This window comes from Eurosta solidaginis, chromosome 1 (assembly GCF_040869045.1).
Source record: "Eurosta solidaginis isolate ZX-2024a chromosome 1, ASM4086904v1, whole genome shotgun sequence".
Lineage (NCBI taxonomy): Eukaryota > Metazoa > Arthropoda > Insecta > Diptera > Tephritidae > Eurosta > Eurosta solidaginis.
Genome location: NC_090319.1, coordinates 265686585 through 265705628, shown reverse-complemented (window position 1 = coordinate 265705628; position 19044 = coordinate 265686585). Strand labels below are relative to the sequence as shown.

At 41.4% G+C, this 19044-nt stretch overlaps 1 protein-coding gene across 3 annotated transcripts in view; it reads left to right on the top strand.

The window, feature by feature from the left end:
* The first annotated feature begins 5543 nt into the window (after window positions 1-5543).
* The window catches only part of Naa80 (N-alpha-acetyltransferase 80), a 56112-nt gene continuing 42611 nt past the window's right edge, over window positions 5544-19044 (top strand). Inside the window, exons 1-2 of one of the 3 annotated variants that reach the window (XM_067760663.1) lie at window positions 5544-5980; window positions 6170-6297. Coding sequence is in view for 1 of the 3 variants with exons in the window: in XM_067760664.1 (XP_067616765.1) it covers window positions 5978-5980 (3 nt within the window). In the remaining 2 variants the exon portion in view is untranslated. The remainder of the gene's footprint in view (window positions 5981-6169; window positions 6298-19044) is intronic. The other 2 variants (XM_067760662.1, XM_067760664.1) reach the window with 2 other exon arrangements.

Genomic DNA, 19044 nt, shown 5'->3' with positions numbered 1-19044 from the left:
AAATAATCTATAACCACCAGTACGTATTTGTTTCCGCGGTTGCTAGTAGGAAATGGACCTGCGACATCCATGGCGATCCTTTCAAATGGTGCACCTGAAATATACTGCTTCATCTGGCCATGACTTCGGGTTTTGGGCCCTTTCGCTCTGTTGCATACCTCGCAATTGGCAATCCACTCGGTGACCTACTGACGGCAACCAACCCAATAGAATCTCTGCTTAATTTTCTCGAGTGTCTTCGTGATTCCAAGATGACCTCCACTTGGACCATTGTGCAGCTCGCTGAGCACGTCAGGAATCCTCTTTCTGGGAACAACTATCAGTTTCTTCTTGCATTGACCATCCTCACTCTCCCATACTCGATGCAAGCAACCGGATATTAATTCTAAACTGTTCCACTGTGCCCAATATGACTTCGCAATGGGACTCTCTGCTGACATCTCCTCTCTGCTTGGTCTTTCGTTTCGTTCGAGCCCTTGCATAACATGTGACAGATCTGTATCTTCTAGCTGACACTTTCTTAGTTGTTCCTTGTCCCATTCATCCGTACACGTTATAGTCATTAGCCGGACGTCTATAATGTCTTCTTTAGCCTCGGCCTTTGAACAGTGCTTGCATTCCAAACTACATGGCCTTCGTGACATTGCATCGGCATTTCCATGGGTACTAGCTTTTCGATGCTCAATGGAAAAGTCATAGCTTTGTAGTCGCTCGATCCACCGCGCCAATTGTCCTTCCGGATTACGGAACTGCAGAAGCCATTTAAACGCTGCGTGATCTGTACTGACACGGAATCGCTGGCCGTAGAGGTATTTGTGAAAATGTTTAATGCACTCTACTAATGCCAACAGCTCTCTCCGCGTAACACAGTAGTTCCACTCTGGTTTTCCAATCGAACGGCTGTAATATGCAACTACCTTCTCCTGTCCAGCGACTAGTTGTGATAAAACGCCTCCTATAGCATATCCACTCGCATCCGTATCTAGAATAAATGTTGCTCCTGGAATCGGATATGCTAACATTGGGGCAGTGCACAAACGCTCCTTCAATGTTTGGAAAGCCACATCTTGCTCCTTCTTCCATTCAAAAGCTTTATTTTTTCTTGTAAGCTCATGGAGGCTATGGGCTACGCTAGCAAAATTTGGTACAAATCGGCGGTAATATGTGCACAGCCCAAGGAAACTTCTTAATTCATGTAGGTTCTGTGGTCTTGGCCAATCCTTTACAGCCTCTATCTTTTCGTTCGCAGTGCAGATGCCCTCTGTCGTTACCTTGTGACCCAAATAATTTACTTCCTTCTTAAACAGCGCACACTTTTTGGGACTTAACTTCAGACCAGCGCCAGCTATTTTTTGTAAAACTTCCTCCAAGTTCCTAAGATGTTCATCAAAATTCTTGCCCAATACGATGATGTCGTCTAGGTACACCAAGCACGTTTTCCAATGTAGTCCTTTCAGTACCTGGTCCATGAGTCTCTCAAAAGTAGCTGGTGCATTACAAAGCCCAAAAGGCATCACTGTAAATTGCCAAAGACCATCGCCGACACTGAAGGCTGTTTTCTCTTTATCTTCCTCCTTCACCTCCACTTGCCAGTAGCCGCTTTTCAAGTCCAGCGTGGAAAACCATTTCGTACCAGATAGCGAGTCCAGAGTGTCGTCAATTCTTGACAATGGGTAGCTATCCTTTTTCGTTACGTCATTCAACTTCCGGTAGTCCACGCAAAACCTCATTTTTCCATCCTTCTTTTTTACTAGTACTACTTGTGAGCTCCATGGACTAGCTGATGGTTCGATGACGCCACTGTCGCTCATTTCTTGAATGATTTGACTCACAACTTCCCGCTTTGCCAGTGGAATACTACGTGGAGCTTGACGGATCGGCCTCGCATCTCCAGTGTCAATTTGATGTTTCACAACGTTGGTGCGGCCTGGTTTAGAATCATCCTGGTCACCCTGCGTCCATGCCGTGATGTCATTTGAAAGATCAGTATTACTAGCTGAAACGTGTTCCTGGAGCTGTTCACAGTTAATAACTACTTCATCCTCTTGGCATCTTCCCAAAATAGCTCCTTTAGTCAGTTTGAGTGGTGACTTGAATTCATTGAGTAATCTTACCGGAATACGTCCATCTTGTTTTGTCATAGCCAGGGTTTTTCTTACAAGTATGTTTAGTGCTGATTTGTTTGCTGTTCGACAACCCACAATTTGTTTGTCCCACAATCTCCATCAACCTTTGCCCAGATGACTGCTTCGGATTTTGGTGGTATTTGCTGACTCTCTTCCACCAGCACTCGTTTACTGATGTAGCCTCTCTCGTAGCCGAAATTAAGTGGTACATCCATGTTTTTATATCGCATCGTCTTGCTTTGCATGTCGATCTTGATGCCCTGGTCGATTAAGAAGTCCACTCCAATTATGATTTCATCAACAATTTCTGTCACTATAAAATTGTGTACTACCGTGACGTTCCCAATTGCGACTTCACATTCTACTTCTCCAATTACCTGGGTGTCCTCTCCCGTGGCTGTACGTAATCTTGCTCCAAGCAATGGCCTTATCTTTTTCTTGACTAAATTCGCTCGAATGATGGAATGAGATGCACCCGTATCTACAGTCAGTAAACGTTCCTTTCCGTCCACATGTCCTCCAACAGTAATATTGCTCGATCTTCTTCCAATCTGCGAGATAGAGGTTATGGGGCATTCAATTGCGGGAGCCAGCTGTCGCCCCTTGCGGCTGACTCGATTTAGTTTAACGATTGAGTGGTCTTGGAGATTTGCTCATCACCTTCTGCTCTGCGTTTACGACGACCCACATTGTTGGAGCTATTGGGACCGCTGCTGCAATGTCGTGCAATATGACCTGGGTTGCCGTACTTGAAACATTTAATAACTCCGGCATTTTTCTGTTGTGATCCCTTCAGTGCTTCCAAAATTGTGTCTACCCAATCTGGTCTTACCACTTCCACACGATGAGCTTTGTATGCTGGTTTACTCAATAGTGAGGCCGTTTACTGAGTCAATGCATGTGATACCGTTTCAGCAAATGTCAGCTTTGGGTTTGCGTATGTAGCTCGCTTCGTTTCCACGTCCCGTATGCCATTTATGAAACTCTGGATTTTTACCCTTTCAGTGTATTCCACGGGTGCGTCCGCATTTGCAAGATGAGCCAATGTTTCAATATCTGAAGCAAACTCCTGCAATGTCTCATTTGCTTTTTGGTAGCGGTTTTGCAACTCAATTTGGAATATCTGTTTTCTCTGCTCGCTTCCATAACGTCGTTCTACAGCAGCCATCAATGCTTCATAATGGTTCCGCTCTCCTTCGGGAATCGTCTGTAGGATTTCCGCTGCTGGCCCCTTCAATGCCACGAACAGTGCAGCAACTTTATCTTCCGCATTCCAGTTGTTCACTGCTGCGGTCTTCTCAAACTGTAGCTTGAAGACCTGGAAAGGAACAGAACCGTCAAAAGATGGAGTTTTTACCTTCGTATTACTCGCTGAAGCAGCTGAGCGGTTTAATTGCAACTCTTGTATACGACCTCTCAAAGCATCCACCTCGGCTTCGATTTTTTCCTCAAACTGCGTTATTTTCTGGTCCATACGTGCTTCGAGTTTTGATGATATACGCGCCTCTTGCGCTTCGAGTTGTACTGTTATGCGTGCCTCTTGTTCTTTCAGTTGTGTCTCCATCTTTGATGTAATCTGTGTCGACATTTCTGCCATACGCGTTTCTTGTGCTTCAATCTTCGATGTAATCTGTGTCGACATTTCTGACAAACGCGTTTATTGTGCTTCAATCTTCGATGTAATCTGTGTCGACATTTCTGACATACGCGTTTCTTGTGCTTCAATCTTCGATGTTATGCGTGTCTCCTGCGATTCCAATTGTGATGACATATACGTTTTCTGTTCTTCCATCTTGGATGTTAAACGTGTCTCCTGCGATTCCAGCTGAGATGCCACTGTCGATGTGTGAGCAGTTATTGCAGCCAATATCATGTTCAAGTCTGTGCTCGTAACTGTCTGCGATGTTTCGGTTTTCTCTTCAATTTTTGATGTTGTTTCGTCCCCAACAGGATAAAAGACAAACTCGTCCACATCAATTCCTTGCGACTCCATTACCTGTTGTTGTTGTTGTTGTTGTAGCGATTAGGTTACTCCCCGAAGGCTTTGGGGAGTATTATCGATGTGATGGTCCTTTGTCGGATACAGATCCGATACGCTCCGGTAACACAACACCATTAAGGTGCTGGCCCGACCATCTCGGGAACGATTTATATGGCCACATTGAACCTTCAGGCCATCCCTCCCTCCCCACCCCCAAGTTCCATGAGGAGCTTGGGGTCGCCAGAGCCTCGTCTGTTAGTGAAACGGGATTCGCCGCTCGAAGGTAAGGTTGACAATTGGGTTGGAGAAGCTATATATTGCGCTACACAACCCCTTGAATCCCACTCCATTACCTCTCGTAGCCGTGCTTGAAGTTCGATCTTATTGCCGGTTGTATTTAATCCACGGCTCTCCAACTCCTTTTTCAGTTGCTGGATCTTCAATTCACTGAACTTTGCCATGTCCAAGTTGTATTCCCAATCTTCGGAATTTACTCAACAATTCCTCTTCTGACACCAATTGTAACGAAATTCTCTGCAAATCCTCTTATTTGCCCTTTTGCTAGGTTCGTATCGCTAAACTGTTGAATAAATAACTCCAATATTGAATAATGGAAAAAATGGCCTTTATTAAAATACTTCACAATAACACTCAAACTGTGCAACGAATAGCTTAATAACCCTGATAGCTTAAAGGAAACTGACTTTCAAAATAATACTGCTATTGCTCGCTAGATATCGTCTTAGTCGTAACTGCTTGACAACTCAAATCAAACTGAATTCCAGCGCCTCTACATCTATGGTCTTTTATACTCTCTGGTTTCCTCGTTCGCATCTTCTAGAATCTACTAGCATTGTCCATGAGCTCTCAAACTTCTCAGCTATAACTAAAATTGCACGATTTTATACATCTTCTAGGCGCTTCCAGAATCTACTAGTCCAGTAGCTCTCAAACTTCTCAGCTGTAACTACAATTGCACAATTTTATAGTTTTTCTCATTGCATATTGCATACTTATAGGAGTATCTCAGATATATGCATGTGTTAGTGCATTGACTCTCCGGTGCTCGTATATGTACATGGTACATATATGTAGACGCAGTTATTGTTTCGTTTATGTAGATACATAATGACGATTGAATTATTGATGTGCATTCACGTCACTGCTTAGCATCGGCTTAGAGACGGCAGCACTCCTTAGTTTTGCTAATATTCGTAACAATATTTTCCAACATATAACAGAGCTCTTGTATTTACATAGGTAATAACACAACCCAGTCCATCAAGGTGGCATCATCTCATCATGTCTGCTGCCTTGATTTGACAGGTGCTCACTGTTTTGGAAACTACGTTTTGTTCTCCAAATTCGTCAACGACAACAAAAACGCAAAACAAAAAATGTTTGACATTTGTTCCAGCTGTTATTAAATTTACTTTCTTCCATTTGGCAAAAATCTATTAAAAAAAAATCGTGTTTATTGTTTTTGGATAACGTTGGGCGATTTTGGAGCCAGTTGAATTTTGTAATAAATAATTACTTCGAATTCGAATTTAACACATATCACATTATATTTTCTAAATTATACATTTATTTGTGGTTACAACCAAGTCATCCATAAAAAAACAAAACGTTCTCTGCAAAAACATTGAAAAAAAAAATTTTATTCGAAAAAAATTGTGGAATAGGCGCATATTTGTTGTAACGCAAAACAAAAGTGTGCAGCCAATTAACAAGCAGAATACACAAGTACATATATAAATCAAGAACCCAGCACCTCAAAGGCAGCACAATTTTCGGAAGCATAATCAGTTCGTTCTATGCAGTCCGTCGTGGCGTTTCTAAAGAAGAGCAACAGCGAAGAATACACATCATGGTAAAATTCAGTTGACATTGTTGCATTTGTGTTATGTATATTAATGTGTTCGGTAGCGTTGGTTTATTTTATTTTTTTGTATCGCCCGTGTACATATTTGTTCATTCATTATTTTATGTTGATTCATTTTCAAAAAGAGTTCTGCCTTATTAAGGAAGCTTTTCATGTTGATATTATTTGCATTAACAGAAATTTTCGAAGTGAAAGTATGAACGTTAAAATATTTGTGTGACTCATTGATAGCGCCCATGCTAATTAAATTTTTGCAGCCTGCTAACAGCAAACCTATCTGAGGCTTTGGATGTCGCTATGGCAAGGCAAGTTCAACGAAGTTAATTATTTAAGCAGAGCTCGAATTTTAAAATTGTGGTTACTCTTTAGGTTAGCTAAAAACTCCTACAACACGTCCAAAATGGTAACGTTTTACAAGACGGTGCACCACCTAATTTTTAACAAAAATTATCAAAGGTGGTAGCAAAAGACGCGTCTCGGCCTCCGTTTTTAGAATCCGAAAGCGAATATTAAAATTTTTATTTCTGTCAAATGATATAAGCAAAAAATTGGATCAAATTTTTATGTGTTTGTTGTTTTTTGTCAGACTTGGTGTACACACACACACACCAATGCAGAAAGGTGTTCTGTGCGCATTTAGTTTTGATTCCTAAACCGGTGTCGGAGCCACCCAGGGTTATTTTTTTAACTCGCGGCCGAAGGCCGCCAACGCAGAAAGGTGTTCTGTGCAAAAAAACTATGGATCGGGCCCCATATTTGGGGGGTCATTTTACGTTTTTTTTGTAAATATATTTCGATAGAAATAAAATTTTTGATTTCCGCTTTCGGGTTCCTAAAAAGGAGGTCGAGACGCGTCTTTTGATACTACTTTTGACAATTTTTGATAAAAATTAGGTGGTGCCACGTCATATACGAGTATTATAATATTTTGGAAAACACTCAAAAAAGATTATTCAGTTAATAATGCAGTTACAATCCGAAGTTTCATGTGAATTGAAGTGGCGACTATTAAACATGTACTAGAAATTATAAAAAAATGGGCAGAGCACTGCTCACTTCTGATAAAATAAATTTATTGTTTCTAAATTAAAAACAATTGAAGTGATGGCCACAAAATTTCGCAAACCGATTTATTATCATAAATACCAAACCTGAAAAACATGGACGAAGTCTATTCAGTCTTTTAGTTTGGATGGTTAGTATACTAACCAGATTTTTATTTAATGTTAAAGTCGGCACAATTTAGAGAAATTTAGTCACATCGATACAATATGTCCCCACATTAGAGCTTTACGCCGATCACTTTATCGGCGGCGGCGGCGTAGGCTCTATTATATACCGGCGGCGGCGGCGTACGCCGTTGTTCTTTCTTTAAAAAGCTTGATTTTTCTATTTAAAAAGATAATATTTAGGAAAGGGTTTGTTTGTATGTATTTAAGGAAGTCGACGTGTTGGCCATTTCGGAAAGATCCGGGTTTTTTGCCTCAAGATCTCGCAGACCGTTCAAAAAATTTCAGGATTAGCTCCTTGCGGAGGGATTGTCCCTCGTTCGTTTGCTCCAGAGAGGTTTCGAACCTTACCCCGGGCTTTGGGGAGTGTTATCGATGTGGTGGTCCTTTGCCGGATACAGATCCGGTACGCTCCGGTACCACAGCACCATTAAGGTGCTAGCCCGACCACCTCGGGAACGATTTATATGGCCACATTAAACCTTCAGGCCATTCCCTCCCTCCCCACCCCGAAGTTCCATGAGGAGCTTGGGGTCACCTAACCCCGGTTTTTGGAATTGGTACTGCTGCGTCTGCTGAAAAGTAATTGGGATACATAAAATGTTCATACTTTTGTCTGTATATCTCCTGCAAAGCGTAGTTTCACCTGGGGTTAACTCCTAATAATCGTCGCGAACAGAATTTCTTTAAATCATTTGTGGGTCCTTGGCGGTCACGCACAAATGAGACTTACGGTTGCTATTAATGGTCTTTTTCTCCGTAGTCATGAACTCTGTTATGATTTTGGTTTTTACTGAGACATGGTTGAAACCAATTGTGTTTAACTCTGAGATATTAGCAGATTCTTATGAGATCTTTAGAAAAGACCGACGAAACAGAGTTGGTGGAGGCGTGTTAATCGCCGTACATACCAGGTTCTCTGCTGAGGAAGTGTACTTCGATGATTCTTCTGATGTTGAAATCCTCTGCGTGCGAGTTAAACTTTTATCTACTTATAAATATTTTGTTGCGTCTTATATTCCGCCCCAGTCAGATATTTTTATATATTGTAACGAATTTGCTGCAAATTCCTCTTATTTGCCCTTTTGCTAGGTTCGTATCGCTAAACTGTTGAATAAATAACTCCAATATTGAATAATGGAAAAATGGCCTTTATTAAAATACTTCACAATAACACTCAAACTGTGCAACGAATAGCTTAATAACCAAACTGATAGCTCAAATGAAACTCCACTATTCAAAACAATACTGCTATTGCTCGCTAGATATCGTCTTAGTCGTAACTGCTTGACAACTCAAATCAAACTCAAACTCCTCGCCTTTACTGTCGCGCCTTTTATACTTTTTGATTTCTAATTGTATACTTCTAGGCTTTTCCATTCCAGAACTTACTAGTTGGTTTCGGCTACAAAATCGCCAGCCACAACTACGTGCACAAATTACTGCCCTCTCTTGTGACAACTCAGATAAGATATATGCATGTGTTTGTGCATTGCCGCTCCACTGCTCGTATACGTACATATGTGTAGACGCAATTATTTATTCGTTTATGTAGATACATAATGATTGAATTATTGATGTCCCGATCAGACAAATCTCTCGATCTAAACGCTGCTAATCTTTCCAAATGAACCACTTTCATTTTGGTTCGTGCTTTGGTAGTGGTTTGTATGCGGTACACTACATCGTTGATCCGTTTTACAACTTTGTATGGGCCTTCCCAGTTACACTGCAATTTCGGGGACAAAGCTTTTTTTCGTTGTGGGTTGTATAGCAGCACCAAATCTCCTTCCTGATACCCTTCCGAATTAATTGCTTTATTGTACCTCGCTTTCATCTTGTCACTCATAATCTTTGCTCGTTGCCTTACCAGATCCTGTATCTCTCTCAGCTCTTCTTCCAAGACATCAGTGGATTTCTTAACATTCGTCTCCGCATCGGCATCTATCCCATACTTCAAATCAGCTGGCAGTCGAAGGTCATTGCCAAAAATTACCTTTGCGGGAGTTTGGCCCGTTGTGTCATGTACTGCCGATCGGTAGGCCATCAAGAATAATGATATGTGTATATCCCAGTCCTTATGGTACTTGTCTACTACTTTCCTTAAATGCTCCTCCAATGTTCTATTGAAACGTTCCACCATACCATAGGACTGAGGATGCAATGCAGTTGTCCGTGTTTTTCGAATGCCCAACTTCTTGCATATTTCTTGGAACACAGCTGATTCAAAATTCCTGCCTTGGTCAGAATGTAACTCCATTGGTACACCATACCTTGCAACCCATTCGTTTTTAACCACTTCTGCTACTGTTTCTGCTTCTTGGTTTGGGATTGGATATACCTCTGGCCATTTACTGAAATAATCCATAACCACCAGTACGTATTTGTTTCCGCGGTTGCTAGTAGGAAATGGACCTGCGACATCCATGGCGATCCTTTCAAATGGTGCACCTGAAATATACTGCTTCATCTGGCCATAACTTCGGGTTTTGGGCCCTTTCGGTCTGTTGCATACCTCGCAATTGGCAATCCACTCGGTGACCAACTGACGGCAACAAACCCAATAGAATCTCTGCTTAATTTTCTCTAGTGTCTTCGTGATTCCAAGATGACCTCCACTTGAACCATTGTGCAGCTCGCTGAGCACGCCAGGAATCCTCTTTCTGGGAACAACTATCAGTTTCTTCTTGCATTGACCATCCTCACTCTCCCATACTCGATGCAAGCAACCGGATATCAATTCTAAACTGTTCCACTGTGCCTAATATGACTTCGCAATGGGACTCTCTGCTGACATCTCCTCTCTGCTGGGTCTTTCGTTTCGTTCTAGCCCTTGCATAACATGTGACAGATCTGTATCTTCTAGCTGACACTTCCTTAGTTGTTCCTTGTCCCATTCATCCGTACACGTTATAGTCATTAGCCGGACATCTATAATGTCTTCTTTAGCCTCGGCCTTTGAACAGTGCTTGCATTCCAAACTACATGGTCTTCGTGACATTGCATCAGCATTTCCATGGGTACTACCTTTTCGATGCTCAATGGAAAAGTCATAGCTTTGTAGTCGCTCGATCCACCGTGCCAATTGTCCTCCGGATTACGGAACTGCAGAAGCCATTTCAACGCTGCGTGATCTGTCCTGACACGGAATCGCTGGCCGTAGAGGTATTTGTGAAAATGTTTAATGCACTCTACCAATGCCAACAGCTCTCTCCGCGTAACGCAGTAGTTCCTCTCTGGTTTTCCAATCGAGCGGCTGTAATATGCAACTACCTTTTCCTGTCCATCGACCAGCTGTGATAAAACGCCTGTATCTAGAATAAATGTTGCTCCTGGAATCGGATATGCTAACATTGGGGCAGTGCACAAACGCTCCTTCAATGTTTGGAAAGCCACTTCTTGCTCCTTCTTCCATTCGAAAGCTTTTTTTTTCTTGTAAGCTCATGGAGGCTATGGGCTACCCTGGAAAAATTTGGTACAAATCGGCGGTAATATGTGCACAGCCCAAGAAAACTTCTCAATTCATGTAGGTTCTGTGGTATTGGCCAATCCTTTACAGCCTCTATCTTTTCGTTCGCAGTGCAGATGACCTCTGTCGTTACCTTGTGACCCAAATAATTTACTTCCTTTTTAAACAGCGCACACTTTTTGTGACTTAACTTCAGACCAGCGCCAGCTATTCTCTGGAAAACCTCCTCCAAGTTCTCAAGATGTTCATCAAAATTCTTGCCAATACGATGATGTCGTCCAGGTACACCAAAGATGTTTTCCAATGTAGTCCTTTCAGTACCTGGTCCATGAGTCTCTCAAAAGTAGCTGGTGCATTACAAAGTCCAAAAGGCATCACTGTAAATTGCCAAAGACCATCGCCCACACCGAAGACTGTTTTCTCTTTATCTTCCTCCTTCACTTCAACTTGCCAGTAGCCGCTTTTCAAGTCCAGTGTGGAAAACCATTTCGTACCAGATAGCGAGTCCAGAGTGTCGTCAATTCTTGGCAATGGGTAGCTATCCTTTTTCGTTACGTCATTCGACTTCCGGTAGTCCACGCAAAACCTCATTTTTCCATCCTTCTTTTTTACAAGTACTACCGGTGAGCTCCATGGACTAGCTGATGGTTCGATGACACCGCTGTCGCTCATTTCTTGAATGATTTGACTCACAACTTCCCGCTTCGCCAGTGGAACACTACGTGGAGCTTGACGGATCGGCCTCGCATTTCAAGTGTCAATTTGTTGTTTCACAACGTTGGTGCGGCCTGGTTTAGAATCATCCTGGTCAAATATGTTTGCGTACTTTAGGAGCAGTTGTTTTGCCTTACTCTGATATGCTTCCTCTAGCCCCTGCGTCCATGCCGTGATGTCATTTGAAAGATCAGTATTACTAGCTGAAACGTGTTCCTGGAGCTGTTCACAGTTAATAACTACTTCAGCCTCTTGGCATCTTCCCAAAATAGCTCCTTTAGTCAGTTTGAGTGGTGACTTGAACTCATTGAGTACTCTTACCGGAATACGTCCATCTTGTTTTGTCATGGCCAGGGTTTTTCTTACAAGTATGTTTAGTGCTGATTTGTTTGCTGCTTCGACAACCCACAATTTGTTTGTCCCACAATCTCCATCAACCTTTTCCCAGATGACTGCTTCGGAGTTTGGTGGTATTTGCTGACTCTCTTCCACCAGCACTCGTTTACTGCTGTAGCCTCTCTCGTAGCCGAAATTAAGTGGTACATCCATGTTTTTATATCGCATCGTCTTACTTTGCATGTCGATCTTGATGCCCTGGTCGATTAAGAAGTCCACTCCAATTATGATTTCATCAACAATTTCTGCCACTATAAAATTGTGTATTACCGTGACGTTCCCAATTCCGACTTCACATTCTACTTCTCCAATTACCTGGGTGTCCTCTCCCGTGGCTGTACGTAATCTTGCTCCAAGCAATGGTCTTATCTTTTTGTTGACTAAATCCGCTCGAATGATGGAATGAGATGCACCCGTATCTAAAGTCAGTAAACGTTCCTTTCCGTCCACATGTCCTCCAACAGTAAGATTGCTCGATCTTCCTCCAATCTGCGAGATAGAGATTATGGGGCATTCAATTGCGGGAGCCAGCTGTCGCCCCTTGCGGCTGACTCGATTTAGTTTAACGATTGAGTGGTCTTGGAGATTTGCTCATCACCTTCTGCTCTGCGTTTACGACCACCCACATTGTTGGAGCTATTGGGACCGCTGCTGCAATGTCGTGCAATATGACCTGGGTTGCCGCACTTGAAACATTTAATAACTCCGGCATTTTTCTGTTGTGATCCCTTCAGTGCCTCCAAAATTGTGTCTACCCAATCTGGTGTTTCCACTTCCACACGATGAGCTTTGTATGCTGGTTTACTCAATAGTGAGGCCGTTTCCTGAGTCAATGCATGTGATGCCGTTTCAGCAAATGTCAGCTTTGGGTTTGCGTATGTAGCTCGCTTCGTTTCCACGTCCCGTATGCCATTTATGAAACTCTGGATTTTTACCCTCTCGGTGTATTCCACGGGTGCGTCCGTATGCCATTTATGAAACTCTGGATTTTTACCCTCTCGGTGTATTCCACGGGTGCGTCCGCATTTGCGAGATGAGCTAGCCTTTCAACATCCGAGCCAAACTCCTGCGAAGTCTCATTCGCTCTTTGGTGACGGTTTTGCAACTCAATTTGGAATATCTGTTTCCTATGCTCGCTTCCATAACGTCGTTCTACAGCAGCCATCAATGTTTCATAACTGTTCCGTTCGTACTCTGGAATCGTCTGTAAGATTTCCGCTGCAGGCCCTTTCAATGCCACGAACAGTGCAGCAACTTTATCTTCCGCATTCCATTTGTTCACTGCTGCGGTCTTCTCAAACTGTAGCTTGAAGACCTGGAAAGGAACAGAACCGTCAAATGATGGTGTTTTTACCTTTGGATTGCTTGCTGAAACAGCTGGGCGGTTTAGTTGTAACTGCTCCATACGACCTTTTAACGCTTCTATTTCGGCATCAATTTTGTCCTCGAGTTGTAAAATTTTTGCATCCTGCTCTTCCAGTTTCACAAAGAGCTGCGATGATACCTGTTCCGAAATTTGTGCCGACATTTCAGATATACGTGCCTCTTGCGCTTCCAGTTGAGATGCCAAATATGTCTTCTGTTCTTCCAATTGTGTTTCCATCTTAGATGTTATCTGTGTCGACATTTCTGACATACGCGTTTCTTTTGCCTCAATCTTCGATGTTATACGGTTCTCCTGTGATTCCAGTTGAGATGTTATATCTGTCTTTTGCACTTCGAGCTGTGTTGACATATCGGTTGATATTTGTGACGACATTTGCTTCAGCACTGCTAGTGTCGCGTTAGTGTCTACACTCGCCAATGGATTCGGAGTCTCTATCTTCTCTTCCAATTTAGTCGCTGGCTCTTCCACATCAGGATAAAAGACATACTCGTCCACATCAATTCCTTCCAACTCCATTACCTCTCGTAGCCGTGCTTGAAATTCGATCTTATTGCCGGTTGTATTCAATCCACGGCTCTCCAACTCCTTCTTCAGTTGCTGGATCTTCAATTCACTGAACTTTGCCATGTCCTTGTAGTCCTCTGGAATTTATTCAACAATTCCTCTTCTGACATCAATTGTAACGAATTTGCTGCAAATTCCTCTTATTTGCCCTTTTGCTAGGTTCGTATCGCTAAACTGTTGAATAAATAACTCCAATATTGAATAATGGAAAAATTGCCTTTATTAAAATACTTCACAATAACACTCAAACCGTGCAACGAATAGCTTAATAACCAAACTGATAGCTCAAATGAAACTCCACTATTCAAAATAATACTGCTATTGCTCGCTAGATATCGTCTTAGTCGTAACTGCTTGACAACTCAAATCAAACTCAAACTCCTCGCCTTTACTGTCGCGCCTTTTATACTTTTTGATTTCTAATTGCATACTTCTAGGCTTTTCCATTCCAGAACTTACTAGTTGGTTTCGGCTACAAAATCGCCAGCCACAACTACGTGCACAAATTATTGCCCTCTCTTGTGACAACTCAGATAAGATATATGCATGTGTTTGTGCATTGCCGCTCCACTGCTCGTATACGTACATATGTGTAGACGCAATTATTTATTCGTTTATGTAGATACATAATGATTGAATTATTGATGTGAATGTTTGTAGTTTACAGTCTCTCGAGTACACATAGGCGTATAAGTAAATGCATCTGTGTGTGACATCTCTCTGGGCTGCAGCTTAGTGATGCTAATATCCGTGACAATATTTAAAACATTCTTCCCTATTGAAATTTATATTTGCTATGTCAAGGTCTTTTGATTCTGTCTTAGCGGCTGGCCATTTTAATCTGCCCTTTGTGTCGTGGAATTTCATTGACGGAATGCTAGTTCCCACTGCTTGTAATGTTGTATTCTACGAGTTTTTAATTGACCTTGCAGACATTGGTCTTTATCAACTTACCAGAATTCATAATAAATTTGGCAAATATCTTGATTTGATTTTTTCAGACGACATATCGAATTGTTCTGTTACTCGATGTGATCCAGTGGTATTGCCTGAGGATGTTTATCATCCAGCACTTTCAATTTACCTGGATTGTCTTAGCTTACCGGTGCGGAGTACTACCGATCCGAATGCGTCTTCGGGCCGGTTTCTGTTTAGGAAGGCCAATTGGTCTTTACTAATCGACGAAGTCTCTAAAATAAAGTGGCCTGAGTACGATGGAGATATTGAAGCGAGCTCCGTCCATTTCACCAACGTTTTACATGCGATATTCCTCAAATGTGTGCCTTTTTCCAAAACCTCCTCAGCATCTCCAGCTACTGCTTGGAGCTCTAAAGAACTTAATTATCTAAAAAACAAAAAAAAACACGCTTCTTCAAGCGTTTCAAATTATCTGGCACTAATAGTGACTATGCTGCATACTCCATCTTGCGCATTAAGTACAACAGGCTACAGATAAGATGCTATAAGAATTATCTGATGAAGATTAAGCATCGGATCTCTTCCAATCCAAAAACATTTTATTCCTTCGTCAACTCCAAAAGAAAAATTAAAGGGTTTCCTTCTCTAATGAAGTATAACGATCGGATTTCTAGTATTGACTCCGAGATTGCAAATATGTTTGCTGACTTTTTTAAATCTAATTACTCGACTATCCCTGACTCCCCTCCGGTGGATTATCAATACATGTTACCTTCGCTTAACTCAGTAGGTATCCCATATATTCATACAGATGAGGTTCTAAGGCATCTGGAAAGTCTGAAAATTTCCTACTCCAGTGGACCTGATGAAATACCATCTGTTGTGCCGAGAACTTGCGCTCAATTTCTTTGTCAACCCCTTACCTGCTTATTTAATGCCTCTTTGAGGCAAGGGATTTCCCTAAAAAGTGGAAGGAGTCGTTTATAATACCACTTTATAAAAGTGGGAGTAGATCTTGTGTCACAAACTATAGAGGAATAGCCAAACTTTGTGCTATTCCAAAACTATTTGAATCAGTTGTCACAAATCAACTGGCTTTTGCAGTATCTTTGGCAGTAGACCTGTCACAAAATGGCTTTTGCCGGGGAAAGTCCATTGTGTCTAACTTGCTGGAGTTCACAACCCTCGTATCCAATAATTTAAGGACGAATTGCGAAGTTGATGTCATTTACACTGATTTCAGTAAGGCGTTTGATAAAGTTTCCCATTCCTTACTCCTACTAAAACTCGATCGATTGGGTTTTCCATCACGGCTTCTCTCTTGGGTCTCTTCGTACTTGGTAGGTAGAAAGCAAACCTTCGTGTTTAACAATTGCTTGTCTGAATTCATCAATGTATCTTCTGGAGTTCCACAGGGCAGTCACCTTGGTACAGTGTTGTTTCTTCTCTTCATTAATGACCTCCCAAATGTTTTGAAGCGCTGCATACCGCTGATGTACGCTGACGATGTCAAACTGGTTATGCCCATTCGCTCACCTGAAGATAGGGCACTTATTCAATTGGATCTGAATAACCTGGTTGAGTGGTGTGACGTGATCGTCATGTCACTAAATTTACCGAAGTGCAAGTTTATGTGTTTTACGAGGAAATCTTTTAAAACCTATCAGTACATGATAGGCGATTATATCATTAAGCAAGTCACAAACTTTACTGACCTTTGCGTTATAATGGACCCTAAACTGGACTTCAAATTACATATCGAATCGTGTGTGAATAGGGCTAAAGGCACTTTGGCTTTCGTAAAAAGGTGGTCAAAGGAATTCAATGACCCCTATGTCACTAAAACTCTTTTTTTATCGTTAGCAAGACCTATATTGCAATATGCTTCCATTATCTGGAACCCGCATTATCAGGTTCATAGCGAAAAATTGGAATCGGTCCAGAAGCAATTTTTGCTCTTTGCTTTAAATCATTTGCCCTGGGATCCATCAAGGAACCTACCGCCCTATTGCAGCCGGTTAAAACTTTTACAGCTGCCTTCAACACAGAGCCGTAGGGAGATGCCTGGCGTTTTATTTATAGTAAAACTATTAAGGGGGATGATAAACAGTCCATTTCTGCTTGGCGAGGTGATGTTTAATGTCCCTTTTAGGCCCTCTCGGTATTTCCAACCGCTATATTTAAATACATGTAGATCGAATTTTCAAATGCATGAACCTCTTCGTTGTCTGTGCCAAGATTTCAATAATCACTGCAATAATATTGATACTTGCTACACACTTTACAGTATAAAAAAATATATACTCACTGCCTTGAACTCATAACAAATCAAAATCACATGTTAAACTAAATCTGTTACCTGCTCCAGTTATTTTGGGCGGGTGGCTTGGAATCACGTCCTTTCCAACCTCCCACACCTCGCAGCCCTACTCATTGTGTGTTAAATATACATCAGCTGCTCGAAATCACGTCCATTCCGACAGCACTGATAATCAATTCCGTTGCTCGGCATCACAGTCCATCCCGACAACTGATTCAATAATATATGTATATACATATTTTATAATATAATTTTGCTCACTATGTATGCTTGTTAATTTTAAACTGTAATCCGCATTTATATTCATTCATTCATTCATATTTAGTCTGATTAATTGTAAATTTGTAGACTAACAAATAAATAAATAAATAAATAAATACTCATGACTCTCGTGGCACAGGGCGCCTCCAGTTTTTTCGGCTGTTTTTAAGAGCTACAATTCCCGATGTGCGAACAGTAGCAATCCCTACCACCAGTCGCTACCACGCCTCCTGAGCCTCACACCATATGCCAGTACAGAAGCATAGGACTGCGACTTCGAACTCATACCTTCGCCGACGTCACTTTCTTAGAAGCTCTAGGTGTAGATCCGAAGACTTTTCAACGGTTGCTTTTGTCGCGCTATGCTGCCCAGCTACACCAGAGAAACAACTTGAAACGTTAGGGAGTGACTATTCGGCCAAGGATGCCGCCTTCAAAATCATAACAGTCTAAGTGGATGGCATTGCGTAATGGGTGGAAATCGTATAATCCTCGGCGCATCTACATAATTAAAATTTTACAAGGAGCCTTGATAAAATTTTTAAAATGTAGGCTAAAGATTGCAGACGTTTGTGTTCACAAAATTGATTTCAATAGTCTTCGTTAAAATCAAAACGATATTTTAGAATGGAAGTCGACCGACTTTAAGTTGAAAGATGTTAACTGCTGTTTTTCGGCCTTCTGATATAAGGGCTCATTATGGATGACCGCGTAGCTTCAGTTTTCAGACTAGTTCCACTGTCCACTACGTTAGGGTAGGGGCACACACGGTCATTAGTTCCACTGTCTTGGGGAAAGCTTTTGCTTCACCACATTGAGTGTTCTTGCGAAGGACAAAGCCTCACCAGCCTACGTATTCACATTTGTAAAAGGAGCCGTAACGTGTAGGTGATATTTAAACTGGGTTGATAGGCTATAATCAATGTGATTCACTCCAAGGGACTAGTTTTGGATAGGACCGCCAACTTTAGGAAATGTCAAACCGGGAGACTTGGGTGTTGAAGGATGAAGTGTGAAAATCAACAGATGTTTGAATGTAGGCCAAAGGGATTTTTCAAACCCTTCTCATACGTACATATATCCTCAACTTAAGTATGAGCTAAGAATCATTTCAAAGGAGTGTTTATGCCCCTAGAACCTACTAAAGGATTTTGCATCACTGATTTCGCTTTCGAGGGTGGAGTCGTGTGTAAAAGTCCACGAAAGTGAGGAAAGCTGTTAGTATTTTATACTAATTTATTTAATAAAATAAGTTTTATTAAATTTGAACAAAATTGTTCTTTAATTCAATATTTGTCTTTTCTTTCTTACAACTTTCCTCGTATACCACATTCAACGGAATAATAATTCAAACAACACAAAGTGCAATAGACATCGTATAAGGGAACAGTGCAGACAGTTTTAAAAAGAAAATAATTCATATAGTTGTATCTTTCTAATCATTGTATTTTTGCTTTAGTTCGCGAACCCCACAGGGTAGCTTATTTATGTCTTTAGTCAACATAAAAGAATGGAAATGCAACACACCTCCTCAAAAATACATTGATTATTACAATAGAAACAAAAATAATTAAAGACAAATGTATTCATTGAGGCAAGTTGTAAATACTGGGAGGTTACAATATCATGATCCAACATTTGTTGCGGGGATTGGGAAAACCCAGAAAATCCAATCAGACCAATAACTTATCACTAATTTAACTTATATTGTTACTGTTGTCATCAAGTCCCATCTGGCTTCTCAAATCAAGAAAACATGCTGCAGCTAATGGTTTTGTTAATATATCGGCAAGC